We start from the raw sequence: 14,790 nt of genomic DNA on the forward strand, positions 1-14,790 counted from the left end.
CACTAAAGTTCTCACCTTGCTTTTCCCAGGATTCAGCCCAAAACAAGGCTGGGCACCTTTGGGACAGGGCTGGAAACACAGACACAGGCTGATGTGCACCACAGCAGGGTGAGAACAAGGAAAGATCTGCAAGTTCCCCTAAATCACAATTTGTGTTTTTGGTAGAAAATCTGACAGCCTAAAAAACCCCAAAAGCACCAAGCAAAGCTGCCTGAGCTCTTCATGCTCCTTGAGTAGCACCAGAAGCTCCTTCAGGCTTCTCATTCCATCAATTATTAAACCTAAAATTCTTACACACCACACTGGCCTCACTCATTTCACTCTCTTGCTCTCACTAATTTGCTTTTTTAACCTTTTGCTGCCATGAAAAACCAACACCATCAGTTTGCTTTGGCATTCCTCACTCCCAGCACTTCCAGTGGAAACAGAGCAGGAGTGGCTTTGCAGGGTGGAACAAACTCCCAGCAAAGTGCCAGTCAAGCTCTAGATCAGGAATCCCAAAATCCCAGAAAGGTTCGGGTTGCAATGGACCTCAAACCCATCCCATTCCAGCTCCCCAGGGATACCTTCCCCCAGAATGTCCCAAAAACATTTTGTGTTCTGGCATTTCTTCAATGAAATGAAAATAATTACTGCTGCACATTATTGACTTACCACCAAATGCGACCAAAACCAGACAACAAAATAACACATGTCTCATTCTACAGCCAAGATTTCCTTCAAAGGTTGTTTTTTTAGTATAGAGAAGAGACTCCTGAAGGAATAGAGCACCATAAACAAGGCAGGCTCCAAGGAAACCTGGATCCTAAGGAATTTAGAGGTTGATGGTTAAAACCAGCACCTCCTGTTGTACCTGTAAATCTTGGAGGTAAAGTGAAATATTCTATTTAAAATAAAAACACCAAATAAGTGGCCAGATCCTCGCAGGGCAGCCCTTCCCAGAGGATTCCCAGCCCATACAAAAGGGAATGTGGATGATCCAGCTGACACTGGAGGGAAGAATCCCAAATGCTCAAAGGACCAGGGGAATATCCCCAAACACCTCGAGTTCCAAACCCACCCAGTGAACTGTACCCAGGTTTTTGTATCATGTGTCCCCTCCAGCAGTCCCCCAGCTCTGCTCAGGAGGGACCTCCTGCGACCACTGAGGCTGGAAAAGACCTCCAAGACCATCAAAGTCCAGCCTTCGACCAAATCCTGCAATGAAATCGGGTTATGAAATGGAGATCCAATTTTGTGACCATTCCAGGGCTGCCCTGCCAGTGCTGAACCAATCCTTCAGGGAGGAAATTCCAACCAAAGTCCAACCTGAACCTCCCCTGGCTCTCACAAAGGCTGGAAAACATCCCCAAAAATCACTGAGCCAACCATTCCTGAACCACTGCAGACTGATGCACCCAAAGTGCTGCTGCTTTACTTTAAAATTCTTATTTTCACCTCAAATTTCAAGGTGGTGACCTCAGCCAGCCCAGAGTCAGCTGAGCTCGTGGGTGAATTGAGCTTTTATAATTTCTGAAAGGAGGAGCAGCCAAAAACCCCTTTGCCAAGTGCAAGTTCTGCCTCTTTGTGATGCTCCCAGGATCAAGGATTTTCCCTACGGCAACACTCCTCAGATTTGTCTTATTTCCCTCTCTTTAGGAAATGCATCCAGACAATCTCACTGACATCAATCACAAAAAACTGCATTTTTGCTAACTGCTGGTGGAAGAAGAATGTGGTAGAGAGCATTGCAATACTTGTGGCTCAAAGGGATTAAGAGAAAATTTAAAAAATAATAAATAAATGGACAATTTATTAAATTTTTATTTAGAATGACTGTGCAAAATGAGAGACTGATCTCCACAAACAACACCTTGATATTGCTGAAAAACATACCCCTCATATATTGGCTTTTCACCCATTTTCAGTTTGGGCTGAAAGCTGAAATTTCAACAGACAAAATTATTGTGCCTTGCAAGGAAGTGCCACAAAGGGGAGTCCCCAGAAGGTGGAACTGGAACTGTTCCAAGCAGTCAAACACATCCGTGGGACCAGCACAAAGCTCAGGACTTTCACACAAAGGCAGCACAGGATCAGCCACTGCTTAACTTCCAGTCCAAGCAAGATGCTGCAAAGTTACATCAATGTTTTTTGACAATTTTCAGGCCTTTCAAACAGGCCAGGATGGTCCAGCAACGCAAATAAATAATATATTAAAATATAGATATTAAAAATATCCCCCTCCTCTGGTCATCATGGCTTCAGTCAACCAGGTCAGCATTTGAGTGAATAACTTTTACAGTTAATTTTTTTACTGTAAAAGTAAATTTTACAATTTACTTTTCACAAAAAATTTACGAAAGTAAATTTTTTGGTGAGTAAAATTTTACAAATTTTACTCATCCAGTACCAAAAGCAGAGAATGGAAGAAACTGGAAGAATCGAGTGAAGAAATATAAAAAACTTTAGTTCAAAATAATAATGATTAATTATTAATCAATAAAAATTATTATATTCTTAAATAGTAATAATAAATATTAATTTTGAAAACTTTGTACCTATTTACAAGAAGATAAAATAGTTTAGTATCTCTAGATGTATTATTTTGCCCAGCACAGCCAACAGCTGGAGTGAACAATGTTCAAACTGCAGGTGAAATGGGGGAAATAATTTCAACTATGGGGTAAAATTTGCAAACTCTGCTTCATGTCTGGGATTCAAGGTAGGCTCTTCCTTCTAAATCTGTAATGATTTACAGAATTACAGAAGCTGCACAAACCAACGGTAGGAACACTAGAAAAACATCCACTCTTTGTAGATAAAACACAGCCTAGCACATGGTACTTGGTGTACTACAGAAGGACCAAAAATATTTTTTTTAATTAACAAATTGGTTTTTTAAAACACTTTTTTCCATCCTGCATCTGGCATTTACATTACCAGGTAACAGGGAAGGCTGAAATCAGCACATCCTGAAGCATCTCCTGCACTTGCAGGATGTCACAGAACTGACTGGAAGTGACAAAAAGCCAAGTGCTGAGAAATATTTGAGAAGCTGTAATAGCCCAGCACCAGATAAACATTTTTTTAAAAATTAAAAGGCAGCCCCTAAAGTCAGAGCCAGGGGAATTCACTATCTCTTGGACGTGGAATTGATCTGAATGCAATTACTTTATTCTTTTCAGCTCTGTTTGACTTTGAACTAAACATCAATTAATGCACAAACAAGATCTGTTAACTCCAATACTGATTTCTCCATAAAGGATGTGAAGCAAATTCATTGGCCCCCATTGAATGGCTTGGAGCAATCGCAGCCATCACCCAGGCAAGCTCAACTTCATTTTCCAGTGGTCACTTAAACCCTTAATTGTCACAACAAAACTCCCTCAGCCTCAGGTTTAAAGCCCTGAAATGAGCAAACAAGACATCACATAATGTATGCTCCAAAGCTGGGACCTTCCAGAGCTTCAGCTGCAGAGCAGCCATTGAGCCATGGCCAATGGAAGCTCATTTGAATAATCAATATGACAACCTTATTTTTCTAATGCAAACAGGATTGCTACAGTAAGGTGTCTCACTGCCACATCACAGTCATGGCCTCTTTTAACCCCTAATTAGATTTAGGCGATTATCCCTGCTCTTCCTTACAAGTGTACAGCCCGGATAAGGGATGACAAAAGCTATCTGCCACTTCCTCAGCCTCTGCAGGCTGCAGGTTATGCAGGGAGATACAGGGGAAGATCAGCAAACAATTGTTATTCATATCATCTCCAGTTTGGAGATAGTCACAGTTTGCCATCCGTGCTGAGGGAAAATAGCCCAGAGCATTAGGTAAATGCAAAACCCCCTAAGAACATCGGGGTTACACAGATGGAAATTCAAGGTGATGTTGGGGAATTATGTTTAATTCAAATTGGTTATCACAAAGAGAACTATGGAGCCCTGGTTTTGCGCCTCACACAGGAAGCCCTGCCTTTTCAAGAGATTTCTGTGCATTGTCTGCTGGTGTGTAACATTTTACATGGCTGGTTCTATCAAAATTAAAGGGGGAAAAAAAAGAAATCAAACTTAGAAACAGCAATCCCAAAAGAATTACATTGCTCAACAAAGTCCGAGCAGACAGAGAAGATCTATTACAGAAATGTAATCACATTTCATTTACAAGAACTCTTATCTCAAGCACTTAAACATAACATTTAAACAGTTTTCCATTTTATTGTGCTCAGTATTGAAGCTAATAAGATAGAAAAGTATAATCACGTTAACAACATTTCTATTGCATTACATAAACACAGCAGAGATTAAAGGCAGAGCAGGGAAGGCAGCGCCTGCAAACTGAGCCCTGCCTTCCTGCTGGCACACAGGGACAGCACTGGGACCGTGGGTGACAAGTGCCACGCTGAAATGGGATCCTGGCCTCCCAAAATGGCCCTTCCCAGGCTGCCCAAAAAAGGGATTTCACCACACATTCTCCACATGGGAAGGGGTTTGGGAGAGAAGTCCTGGCTCTTACTGGAAGGATCATTTATCCAAGACAAGTAAAATTTTCAGAATTGCTACAAAATCCATTTGGACAGAGCTTTGAAAAGCACTGAAGGGGAATATATTTTAAAAGATGTTGAGGTGTGATTTCAAGGTTTACCCCAGAACCTGGGTCCCTCCCCTGACCATTCCCTCTCAGGAGTGTCAATCATCCCTCCTTTCCCCACCCTGCAAGGGCCAGACAAGCCAAGGCACATCCCTTCTGGCCATATTGGTAAATATTCCAATAAAAATATTGCATAAGTGGTGATGAACCCCTTAGCAGCACTGCTTGAAGCAGCTCCAGTGCAAGCCCTGCTCTGGGGCTGCATTTCTGTGGGGGAATCTCTGCAGCCCTTCCCAGACTCCTGCTCCATGCCCAGCCCAGGGAGGGACCGCAGGGCTCACCTGGTGCCACCCCAGGGCACGGCACTGGAATTGCCCCTGGGAGGCTCCAGAGCCCCCTGGTCTGGGGGAATTCCCTGGGATCAGTCCCTGCCCCTTCCTCTGGTGCCAGGCCCTGCTCCAAAAGTGGCTCCAGAACTTGCAGGACAGAGAGGAGAAACAACCAACCATGAGAGGAGAAAAGGCTCCAGGGAGAGCTCAGAGCCCTGGCAGGGCCTGCAGGGGCTCCAGGAGAGCTGCAGAGGGACTGGGGACAGGGATGGAGGGACAGCACACAGGGAATGGCTCCCAGTGCCAGAGGGCAGCGATGGGTGGGACATTGGGAATTCCTGGCTGGGATGGGATTCCCAGAGCAGCTGGGGCTGCCCCTGCATCCCTGGCAGTGCCCAAGGCCAGGCTGGACATTGGAGGAAATACAGTTATCAAATCCCAGGAAACTTTGTCAGGAAAAAATTCCTCTCCCATAACAATGTGAGAAGCACAACCTAAAAATAAGGCACGAGTCAGAATATATTACAGTGCAGAGTAGAATTTTCAAAAATTATATCTAAAACCTACAGCAGATAAAATTCTGAGTCTGTAACATCAAGACCTAATTATCTACTATCCATTTACTGAGTTATTGTAACATGAATGTTTAAAAAAAGAAAAAAAGCAGCAGAATTATTAAAATTTTCTTTGAAGCTCATGGAAAGAGTTTCCAACAAGCTCCGGGGCCTAAAGCTTGCTTTGTTTTTAAAATAAATTAATTGATGGACTTTAATCTTTTGTCCTCCTCAATAAAAAGCACATTGTGACCCTTTAAATCAGATTTAGTGGCTCTCACTCCTTATAAACCCCTTCCTTCTCTTCCCTCTTCATGCTTCTGACCCACAGGGGACCTGTAAATTAACTCCCAGCAGAAACTCCCACTGCAACATCATCCAAAACTTTCACCCAGGTTTAGTGTGGCCAGGAAATAAAGGCAGAGCAAAGGAGGAAGTAAAAAGGAAAAAGGGAGATGGCAGAGGGAGGCACATGACGCCTTCTTACCACTGGCCCTGCAACCCCAATTCCTCTGGTGAACACTCTCCATTGTCTGGATTTCCCTAATATTTTTCAATGCCCACCTGACAATAATCAATGGAAAATTCCCTTTTCCCTCTTGGACACAGCATGATCCCATTAAGCAGCCTCAAAAGATTCTGCTCTGAGCAGCCAAGGCAGACTTTCCTGATCAATTCCTTAATCCATTTGGAGAGAATGGACTGGTCCTGCTGCTTCAGTTTCAGCCCAGGAAAAATCATTCCCAACATAATTCACCATTACATGGGCCTTGTATTACAAGAACTTCAGCTGCTGGAGCAGCTGAGGAGAATCCAAGATGTTCCCTCTGGGTCTCCCCATTCCCACCCTGGAAGGCACACTAAGCATTTCCCAGCCCTGTTTTCATGGATATTTGAAGGTGTTGGTTTTTACACTAAATAATGTAAAAATCAGTGGCTGGAGTGGAAGCCATTCCCAGAGTTTTGCCCCAGAAAAAGTGCAATGCATCAGGTTGCCATAATCTTAAAAAAAAAAAAAAAAAAAAAAAAAAAAAAAAAAAGTAAAAAAGGAATAAATCCAACACGATGCTGAATTATTGTCACAGGGACCACTCTGCTCCATGGGGAACATCATCCCATCCTGCTGGGGAACCAGAGGGGATCATTCCAAGAAGGGATCAGGGGATTCTCAATGAACAAAGAAAGACATGAAGGTCAAGAGCAGCCTCTGCATCTGGAAATCTCCTTTGGGAACCAGACCCACAAGTTCCAGAATGGAAAATTTGGGTTGGCAAGTCTCTCCTCCACGGGAAGATCCAAGAGCCTTCCCTCCTCAATGGAAAATCACTGCAATGAAAGGATGTGCAAGCAGGAAAATGGCAGCACAGGTTATAAACTCTGTAGGGCTTCACTCCTACTGGGTAGGAACAACCTGCCCTGCACAGAACCAGGGGTGCAAGGATGAAAGCAGGGGCTGCAAGTGAATTGTGGAATCACAGAAAGGTTTGGGCTGGAAGGGACATTAGATCCCACCCAGTGCCAACCCAGTGGCAGGGACACCTCCCACTGTCCCAGGTGCTACAATTCCCAATGTCCAGCCTGGCCTTGGGCACTGCCAGGGATCCAGGGGCAGCCACAGCTGCTCTGGGCACCTCTGCCAGGGCCTGCCCACCCTCCCAGCCAGGAATTCCTTCCCAATATCCAACCTACATCCCTCTTCTCTTAATTTAAAACTATTCCCTCGTGTCCCATCACTGATAACAATTTAAATTATTTAAGTTCGTCACATTATTTTATAATTCCAAACAACAGAAAGGTCCAAAATTAGACCAGGATTAGAAATGCGTCCTCCAAACAAAGATTCTCCTTCCCTTCCTAATCACAGCCATGGATGGTTTATAATCTCCATAGCAGGTAAGCTCATTCCAAAAAAGCATTCCCAATCCAAAATACGAGGTGCAACAACGAGTTTAATATTTTAATGTGAATTTCAATTTCCCTTTACCACAGCATGATCTTTCAGATGGGCTGTGTGTGACCTGCCCCTCCTGTGCCCGCTCTGAGAAGCAGTTTTCTGTTTGGGGCTGGGTTTTCCCTAAATCCTTGCTGGGACTGTGGGTTTAGTGGCAGGATGCAGGAGCAGGGTGCAGGGTGAGGTGATTACTGTATCTCTGCTGTTCAGTATCTGCAGGGTGTCTCAGTGCCACTCCAACTCCTTAAACCCAGTAAAGAGATTACAGCTCACACTAACTGGATTTGCACAGCTCTGGATCATTCAGTTTGGATTCCTCCTGCCCAGATTAAGGGAGGCCATTAAAACAATAGTCAGCTGCTCTCCCAGCACAAGGTGTCCCAGGGGAAAAAAAAAACCAAAACTCCATGTTTACATTCAGAGCGTGTGTGTGTTTGGACATGTGGGCAAACAAAACCCTCCTTCGGCAGGAACACCCCACGTTCAAGGGATGACTCCCCCCAAACCCCAGGATAATGCAAATTATATAGTTATAAAAGGACAATCAGGGTGGCTGGCAGTTTTAAGGAGCAGATAGTTTGGAAAATTTTAAACAGCTTAAAAGAATGTGTGTCTTTGAAGATACTGCCTTCAAATGCATTCCAAAACCTATTTCTGGAAATAGGGAGAAATATAATTCCCTCAGCATAGTCCATGAATTTAGCAGGGAAGCTCATTTGACAGCCATCACTAACTGACAGTCTGAACTACAGAATCTGAACACAAAACTTAGATTTTTGTACTTAGCACAAAAAGTGCTTAATGAATGAAAATGAAATGTTTACTCTGAACTAAATTCTATTTATTCTCCAGAGCCAGTGGTTCCCCAGCACCTCCTGCACAGTTTTGCTCCACAGCTCACACACGTGTCCCATCCACACTGGCTTTTCCAGCTGTCTGGGAGTGAAAGGAAAAGAAATCATCCCATATGCTGCTGCCCATTAAATAAATGGCCAGTCTTTTCAGTCCTAAAAGAGGATTTTTAGCAAACAAAAAGAAAAACAAGGCCAACACAGCTTAGACAACAATAGCAACAAATCTCGGTCAAAGGCAAGTGACCCTCGAGCTGCTCTGGGCATATGAAGGTCTCAGTCCTTTTCAGAGAAAACCCTTCCTCTGCTTCCCATTAGCCTTTGGCTGACTTGCTGGGAGGAAACTGTCCTGCTCTGGCCTCTCAGCTGCTTCCTCAGCCTCCCAGCAGAGCTCAGATCCTCACCCATCACCCCAAACACGCCCAGGGGTTCCCTGGGTGCTCCCTGGATCCCCACCCTGGGCACTGCAGGGACCAGCCCAAACTGCTCAGCTCCTTTTCCATCAGCAAACACAGATCCTGACAGGGCAAGGGATTCAATCTTTCTGCTCTGAGTCACCCAGAGACCCACTGCTGGTGACTTCTTCATTACCTGCTCCGGTCACCTCACGCTTGCGCTCTGCCTGCAGGCTGCAGCTAGAGAGAAAGGCAAAAGGAGTAAGAATAAATTATTAATTAATCAATAGAAGAGGCATTTTGGTTTTACTGTGGATAAGCGACTCCTTTGCCATCCTAAAGATCCTGGAAAATCTAATTTGAGTCCAAGGAAGTGCCTGGCAGCCACTGGAGTATCCCAGGCTGGACAAAGGGGCTCAAGCTCATTCAATTTTAGAAGCTGTTCTTCAAGAAGCTACCAAAGGAAATCACTGGAGCCAAGGAGTCCTACCAAGCATCTTAAAACTTTACTGCAAGCACTTCTCAAAGACTTCGTAATTTAGCCCAGACACTGAAAATAAACCTACCTGGATTAAGGAAAGGGTTTTCCCTTCTGCCAAAAGATATTTCTCCCATAAGCATTCAAACTAATTTCCACCACAGGATGGAGTAGTTTGGTTTCAGCATTCAAAATGCAGTTGCTAATTTTAAACAGATTTTAAAGAAGTTCTCCAGTATTTCTAGGAATGTCCATGTTTAAGAGGGATTTTTGGCCACATTCTACAATTCCCAGCAGCCCATTTCTGCTGCCCATTTCCATTTTCCTGGAAGCACCTCCTCTAGGATGTTTACAACTCAACAACAAGAATTTGATCAAGGTTGAACCATGGCATGCAAGGGTCCAGCCCAGCAGCAATCCTTATTTATTCTATTTGGGATCAGAACTTCCAAAATGAATGTATTTTCCTTCTGGACTCCTGAGCTACAAACCAAACACAATGTACTTTATATTTTCTTCATAAACCTCTTTGAAATAAACTCCAAAGAGAATTGAAACAACCAACAAGAACTCCTGAAAGAGAGACCTGAGCAGTGCAAATTAAACAAGCCTTGTAGCACCCTGAACATCAATTTGTGTTTGCACATTTCTGCTCCTTGAGAAATGGATTTTGGCAGGTCAGATTTTGAGGAAAAGGTCTTGGAGAGACAGAATCAGCCTTCCCAACCCCTCAGCTCTGGTGTAACACAGGCCCCAAACGTGCCAGAGGAATCCTCCCTCCCAATCAAGCATTCCCCCTCTGCTGCTGGTGAAAGGCAGCGAGATCTCTCTTTACAACCCTCGTCTTGCCCAATAAATTTTGCATGAAAACATGTCAGCCCAGCCCAGAATTCCTGCTGGCAGGCTGGGAGGGTGATGAATGTTTAATGCAAACAACACCCCCAGCCTGGTGTCAGACAACAGCTCCTGCACAGCCCCTTTGATCCCAGCACAGCTTCCCAGCACTTCTGGGGTGCTCTGCCCCACACAACTCCATCACCTATATGCAAATCAGGGCCAATTACCATAAATGACTTCCTACTGCACTGGCTGGGAAGAAGGAAGGGGAAAATAATCCTGTGCCAAGCTCCAGGAGAGTGTGACTCTGGAAAGTCCAATATTGCCACTTGACTGCTGATGTTCCTCCAAACAGCAAAAATCTCATCAACAGCCATCAATGAGCCACGTGCCATCCATGGGGCACTGGGTATGGATCCACTCCAAGGGATTGCAGGAAATGCCACTGGAAAATGGCCCTCAGACTGGGGGACCTCAGTGAAGCCTCAAAGCCCTGAAGTGTGGAACTGACAGGAAAAATGGGGATTGTGTTGGAACAAGGAGCTCCTCAGCTCTGGAATACTGACAGGACCCAGGGTGTGGATCCCACAGCCAGGGGAAAGGATGGATGGGATTTGGGGAAGGAATTGTTCCCTGGAGAGAGGGAAGGGGCTGGCACAGGTGCCCAGAGCAGCTGTGGCTGCCCCTGGATCCCTGGCAGTGCCCAAGGCCACCTGGAGCAGCCTGGTCCATGGAAGGTGGCCCTGCCATGGCAGGAGCTGGAATGAGATGGGATTTAGGGATGGTCCAGCCCAAACCATTCCAGGATTCTGGGATCTGTCAGGGTATTTAGGAAGCTGGGAAACCATTGATGCTCAAATGTATCAATAACCTTATTAAAGATCAGCAATTAAAACAGTGGTCAAGTTTGATTAAGGGTTCACCACTTCTTTTCTCTTAACAACTGAGGAGCTGCTCTTAATTTATTCCATTAAAAATTGTCAAAATCACTTGGAGAAGTAATCCCAAATTCCACCAGTACACAAGAAACTACGAGACCCATAAATCTAGGAAAATTTATATAAAACTAACAAGCTTTTAGTAGCTTTGTCCCCCAATTTTAACAATAAGCAAGGAGCCTTATGAAAAACACATCTCAGAACAACAGAATTTGCATGTTTAGAAGCTGATCAAGACTCAAAACATCAAAATTCAACAGCACACCCAACCAGGTCAATGAAGACACGCATGCAGGTTGTTTTAAAACAAGAGAATTTCAAAAAGCATAAATAAAAGATGAATGTAATGCTTTGATTAGTACAAGAAATAGTGGGAAAACATTGTAGTGCTGTAAAACCCCTCACTTGTGCAGACTTGGACAGCTGAGGGCTTCCTGCATGTAGATGTTGCTGGTCTAAACGTGGGATTTGGGGCTGGAGGGAACTCCCTGGAGCTCCCCACATTCCCAGGATTTCCCTCCATCATGGCTGGACAAGTGGAACATCCCTTAAAACATTTCAGGGTGTAAGAGGAGAGGAGCCGAGGTGTCTCACAGCCCAGCTCATGAACATCTGGTACTTCTCCAGCACTCCAGAAATTCAGTGCTCAACGTTAGAGAATCATCACTGAAATGGGGAATGTCAAAGGACAATGCCCAGAATACTGTTTTTAAAATAATTTTAGTTTTTTTCTTTTGAAATTTCTCTTGAGATGTTTACTGTGACAAGATCTCCCTTGAAAGAATCTAAAGTTGCCCCAAAAAAGTCCCAAGAACAGACCTTTCCCTCTCACATCTACAAACATAGCCAAGCCAAGGACAGAAAATCATCATTAGGACTCACAGGAGCCACAAACAAATGTGCTGCTTAATTAGTGAAAAAAAAAGCATTTTGATTCTGTGCTTTAGAGGAGCAGTAAAGCCCCAAATATACAACATCTCTCAGATAAGCCGCAGTGCTGCCAAGCTGAAATACCTCCTTTTATGCAAAGTTAAACTATAAAGTCAAGCAGCACCTGAGAATTTATGTCCCTTCTTCCCACAATCTGGCTTCAGGCTGATCATCATTACAGCTCCAAAGCAGCTATTTTGAATAAATACATTGCAAACAGCCATGAATTTAAACTGGGAACCAGACCTGGTCCTTGAGGTGCCTTTGAGGAAGGATCTGCTCAAATACTGAGGCCACAGGATTGTTTCCACCAGGGATTCCCTGATGCTGGAGGTTCTGGAAGGGCTCTGTAGAATAATGAGACTTTCCAGACTCTGGGTCTAGAAATTAAATCTGCTTGGAGAGTCCAAACTGGATCCAACTCAACCAGGAATTTTCCTGCTGCCGCAGGGAACAAAGGGAGAATTCCAGAAGCCAACAGAAGCCCAAATGTGGGTGGAATATATTGCTCCAGAAATTCCCCAGGAGCATTTTCAGTGGGAATCCACCCAAGGGAAGGTCATGAAGTGACACCTCAGTGTTTTGGGTTTTTTTGGAAGGGATCTGACAAAGAGGGAAAAGCAAACAGCCAGGAAAGGCTGCATCGGATCATGATGCATAAAGCAGAGGGAATTACGTAAATTACATAAAATATTAAAAAATTACATTGCCTTTCCTGCAATTTGTCATCAGCAACCCCAGTTATTCCAAGCAGAAATTCAACTACAGCAGGTTCTCAAGGGTTCCCATCATTCACCCAGAGCAAGGCTTGTGCTGGAACTGCATTTGTGAGCCTCACCCACAGCCCAGGAGGAACTCCTGCCCCTGGGAGGAGGTGTAGGTGTGTGTGAACAGTGAAACCCACCTTCTTCTAGGAAGAGGCCCTCATGCTTTCCAATATTCCTCATTCTCCCCTATATCATGGCTATTACATATGGGAAGAATGTTTATATTAACAAATTGCAGAAGGTCTTTAACCCACCTGAAACCAAGCAAGGAGAGAAAGGGTGGAAAATTAAACCATCACTTAGTGTGAAACCTAAGTTACCGCACTGCAGAACTGTAAAACCCTACAAACCCCACCCTCCAAATAGTTTGAATAATTCCCCACCTTTCAAATATTCTGCATTTACATAAGCTTAGTTGATATCAAATACAATTAAAGGAAGATCATCATAAAGGAAGAGTAAAAGGACATGGTGTTGCTGCCCGGTTTTGCTCCAGCTCCATTATTTGCCGCTTCACTCACCCAGCCTTGGTGCCGTGGATCTCCTTCTCCTTCCCTTTGCCCTTGTCCTTGGCTTTGTCCTTGTCCCTGCCCTTGCGGCGCTCCCGGGACCCGCTGGGCGTTCTCCTGTGGCCGGACCTCTCGCTGCTGCGGCTGTAGGAGCGCTGCCGTGCCCGCGACCGCGACCTGCACAGCCACAGAGACATCAGCTGGGAGAGAATTCCTGACAGAACAAGGACATGTTGTACTTCTACAGGAACTGGACAGCCCTGGCCTGCAGGTGACGCAGTTACTTTGAAGGAACACAGGGACCCAGCCCTGTGGCAGAACCTCTCGCTGCTGCGGCTGTAGGAGCGCTGCTGTGACCGTGACCTGCAGGGACACACAGACACCAGGTGGGGAAGAATCTTGGCAGAACAAGGACATGCCCTACTCTTACAGGAACTGGACAGCCCTGGCCTGCAGGTGACACAGTTACTTTGAAGGAACACAGGGACCCGGCCCTGTGGCAGAACTTCTCGCTGCTGCAGTTGTAGGAGCGCTGCTGTGACCGTGACCTGCAGAGACACACAGACACCAGGGGGGGAAGAATCTTGGCAGAACAAGGGCATGCCCTATTCTTATGGGAATTGGACAGCCCTGGCCTGCAGATTGCAGAGTTACTTTGAAGTAACACAGGGACCCACTGTGGGTTCTCCTGTGGCAGAACGTCTTGCTGCTGCAGCTGTAGAAGCACCGCCGCAACTGCGACCTGCACAACCACAGAGACACCAAGTGGGGAAGGACTCTTGGCAGAACAAGGGCATGTTGTACTCCTACAAGAAATGGACAGCCCTGGCCTGCAGGTGACACAGTTACTTTGAAGGAACACTGGGACCCGGCCCTGTGGCAGAACCTCTCGCTGCTGCAGCTGTAGGAGCGCTGCTGTGACCGTGACCTGCAGGGACACACAGACACCAGCTGGGGAAGAGTTCTGGGCAGAACAAGGACATGCCCTACTCTTACAGGAACAGGACAGCCCTGGCCTGCAGATGAGAATTAATTTGAAGTAACACAGGGACCCAGCCCTGCGGCCAGACCTCTCGCTGCTGCGGCTGTAAGAGCGCAGTGTTCTCTTTGGGGTCAGAGCCTGGCAGCACAGAAAGTCTGAAATTCTCGGTGTCCAGGACTCCAACACTCCAAGATCACTGAGTCCAACCCAGCCCTAACACCCCAACTAAACCTGGCACTGAGTGCCACACCCAGTCTGCTTTTAAACAGGGATGGTGACTGATGCCTAAAGAGGCTGCCTGGAACAGAGGTTGGGCAGAGTTAAAGGAATCAAACAGGGATTTATTAAAATGCCTTCAAAGGATACACCTTGGGCAGTGCAAGAGCCTGACCAAGGCTACACCCAAAACAGACCCAAGATGGACCCCAAGTCACAAGTTCTCACATTTTTACAACTTTTGGTCCATTTCCATATTGGAGTAAAAGCAACTGGAAAAGAGATTCTCATTAAAACAGGTTAAATCTTTTACAGGATCTATTGGATTATCTAAACAAGCAGAAGAGAAGTCACCAAAACTCTTGTGGGGAAGCACCCAGGTAGTGAAGGAAGGTTCTCCTTCACCAGAGAAAGAAGGGGCTGCTTCTAGGCAGACAAAAAGGATCTCCATAGTGTAAAATAGCAAATTAGCCTAACAAAGTACCA

General features: G+C 45.3%; 1 protein-coding gene across 1 annotated transcript in view; it reads right to left on the minus strand.

The window, feature by feature from the left end:
- The window catches only part of RSRC1 (arginine and serine rich coiled-coil 1), a 100,274-nt gene that overhangs the window by 61,298 nt on the left and 24,186 nt on the right, over window positions 1–14,790 (minus strand). The window contains exon 7 of the mRNA XM_058811869.1: window positions 13,119–13,283. Within this exon, the coding sequence (XP_058667852.1) occupies window positions 13,119–13,283 (165 nt within the window). The remainder of the gene's footprint in view (window positions 1–13,118; window positions 13,284–14,790) is intronic.

This window comes from Ammospiza caudacuta, chromosome 11, assembly GCF_027887145.1.
Source record: "Ammospiza caudacuta isolate bAmmCau1 chromosome 11, bAmmCau1.pri, whole genome shotgun sequence".
Classification (NCBI taxonomy): domain Eukaryota; kingdom Metazoa; phylum Chordata; class Aves; order Passeriformes; family Passerellidae; genus Ammospiza; species Ammospiza caudacuta.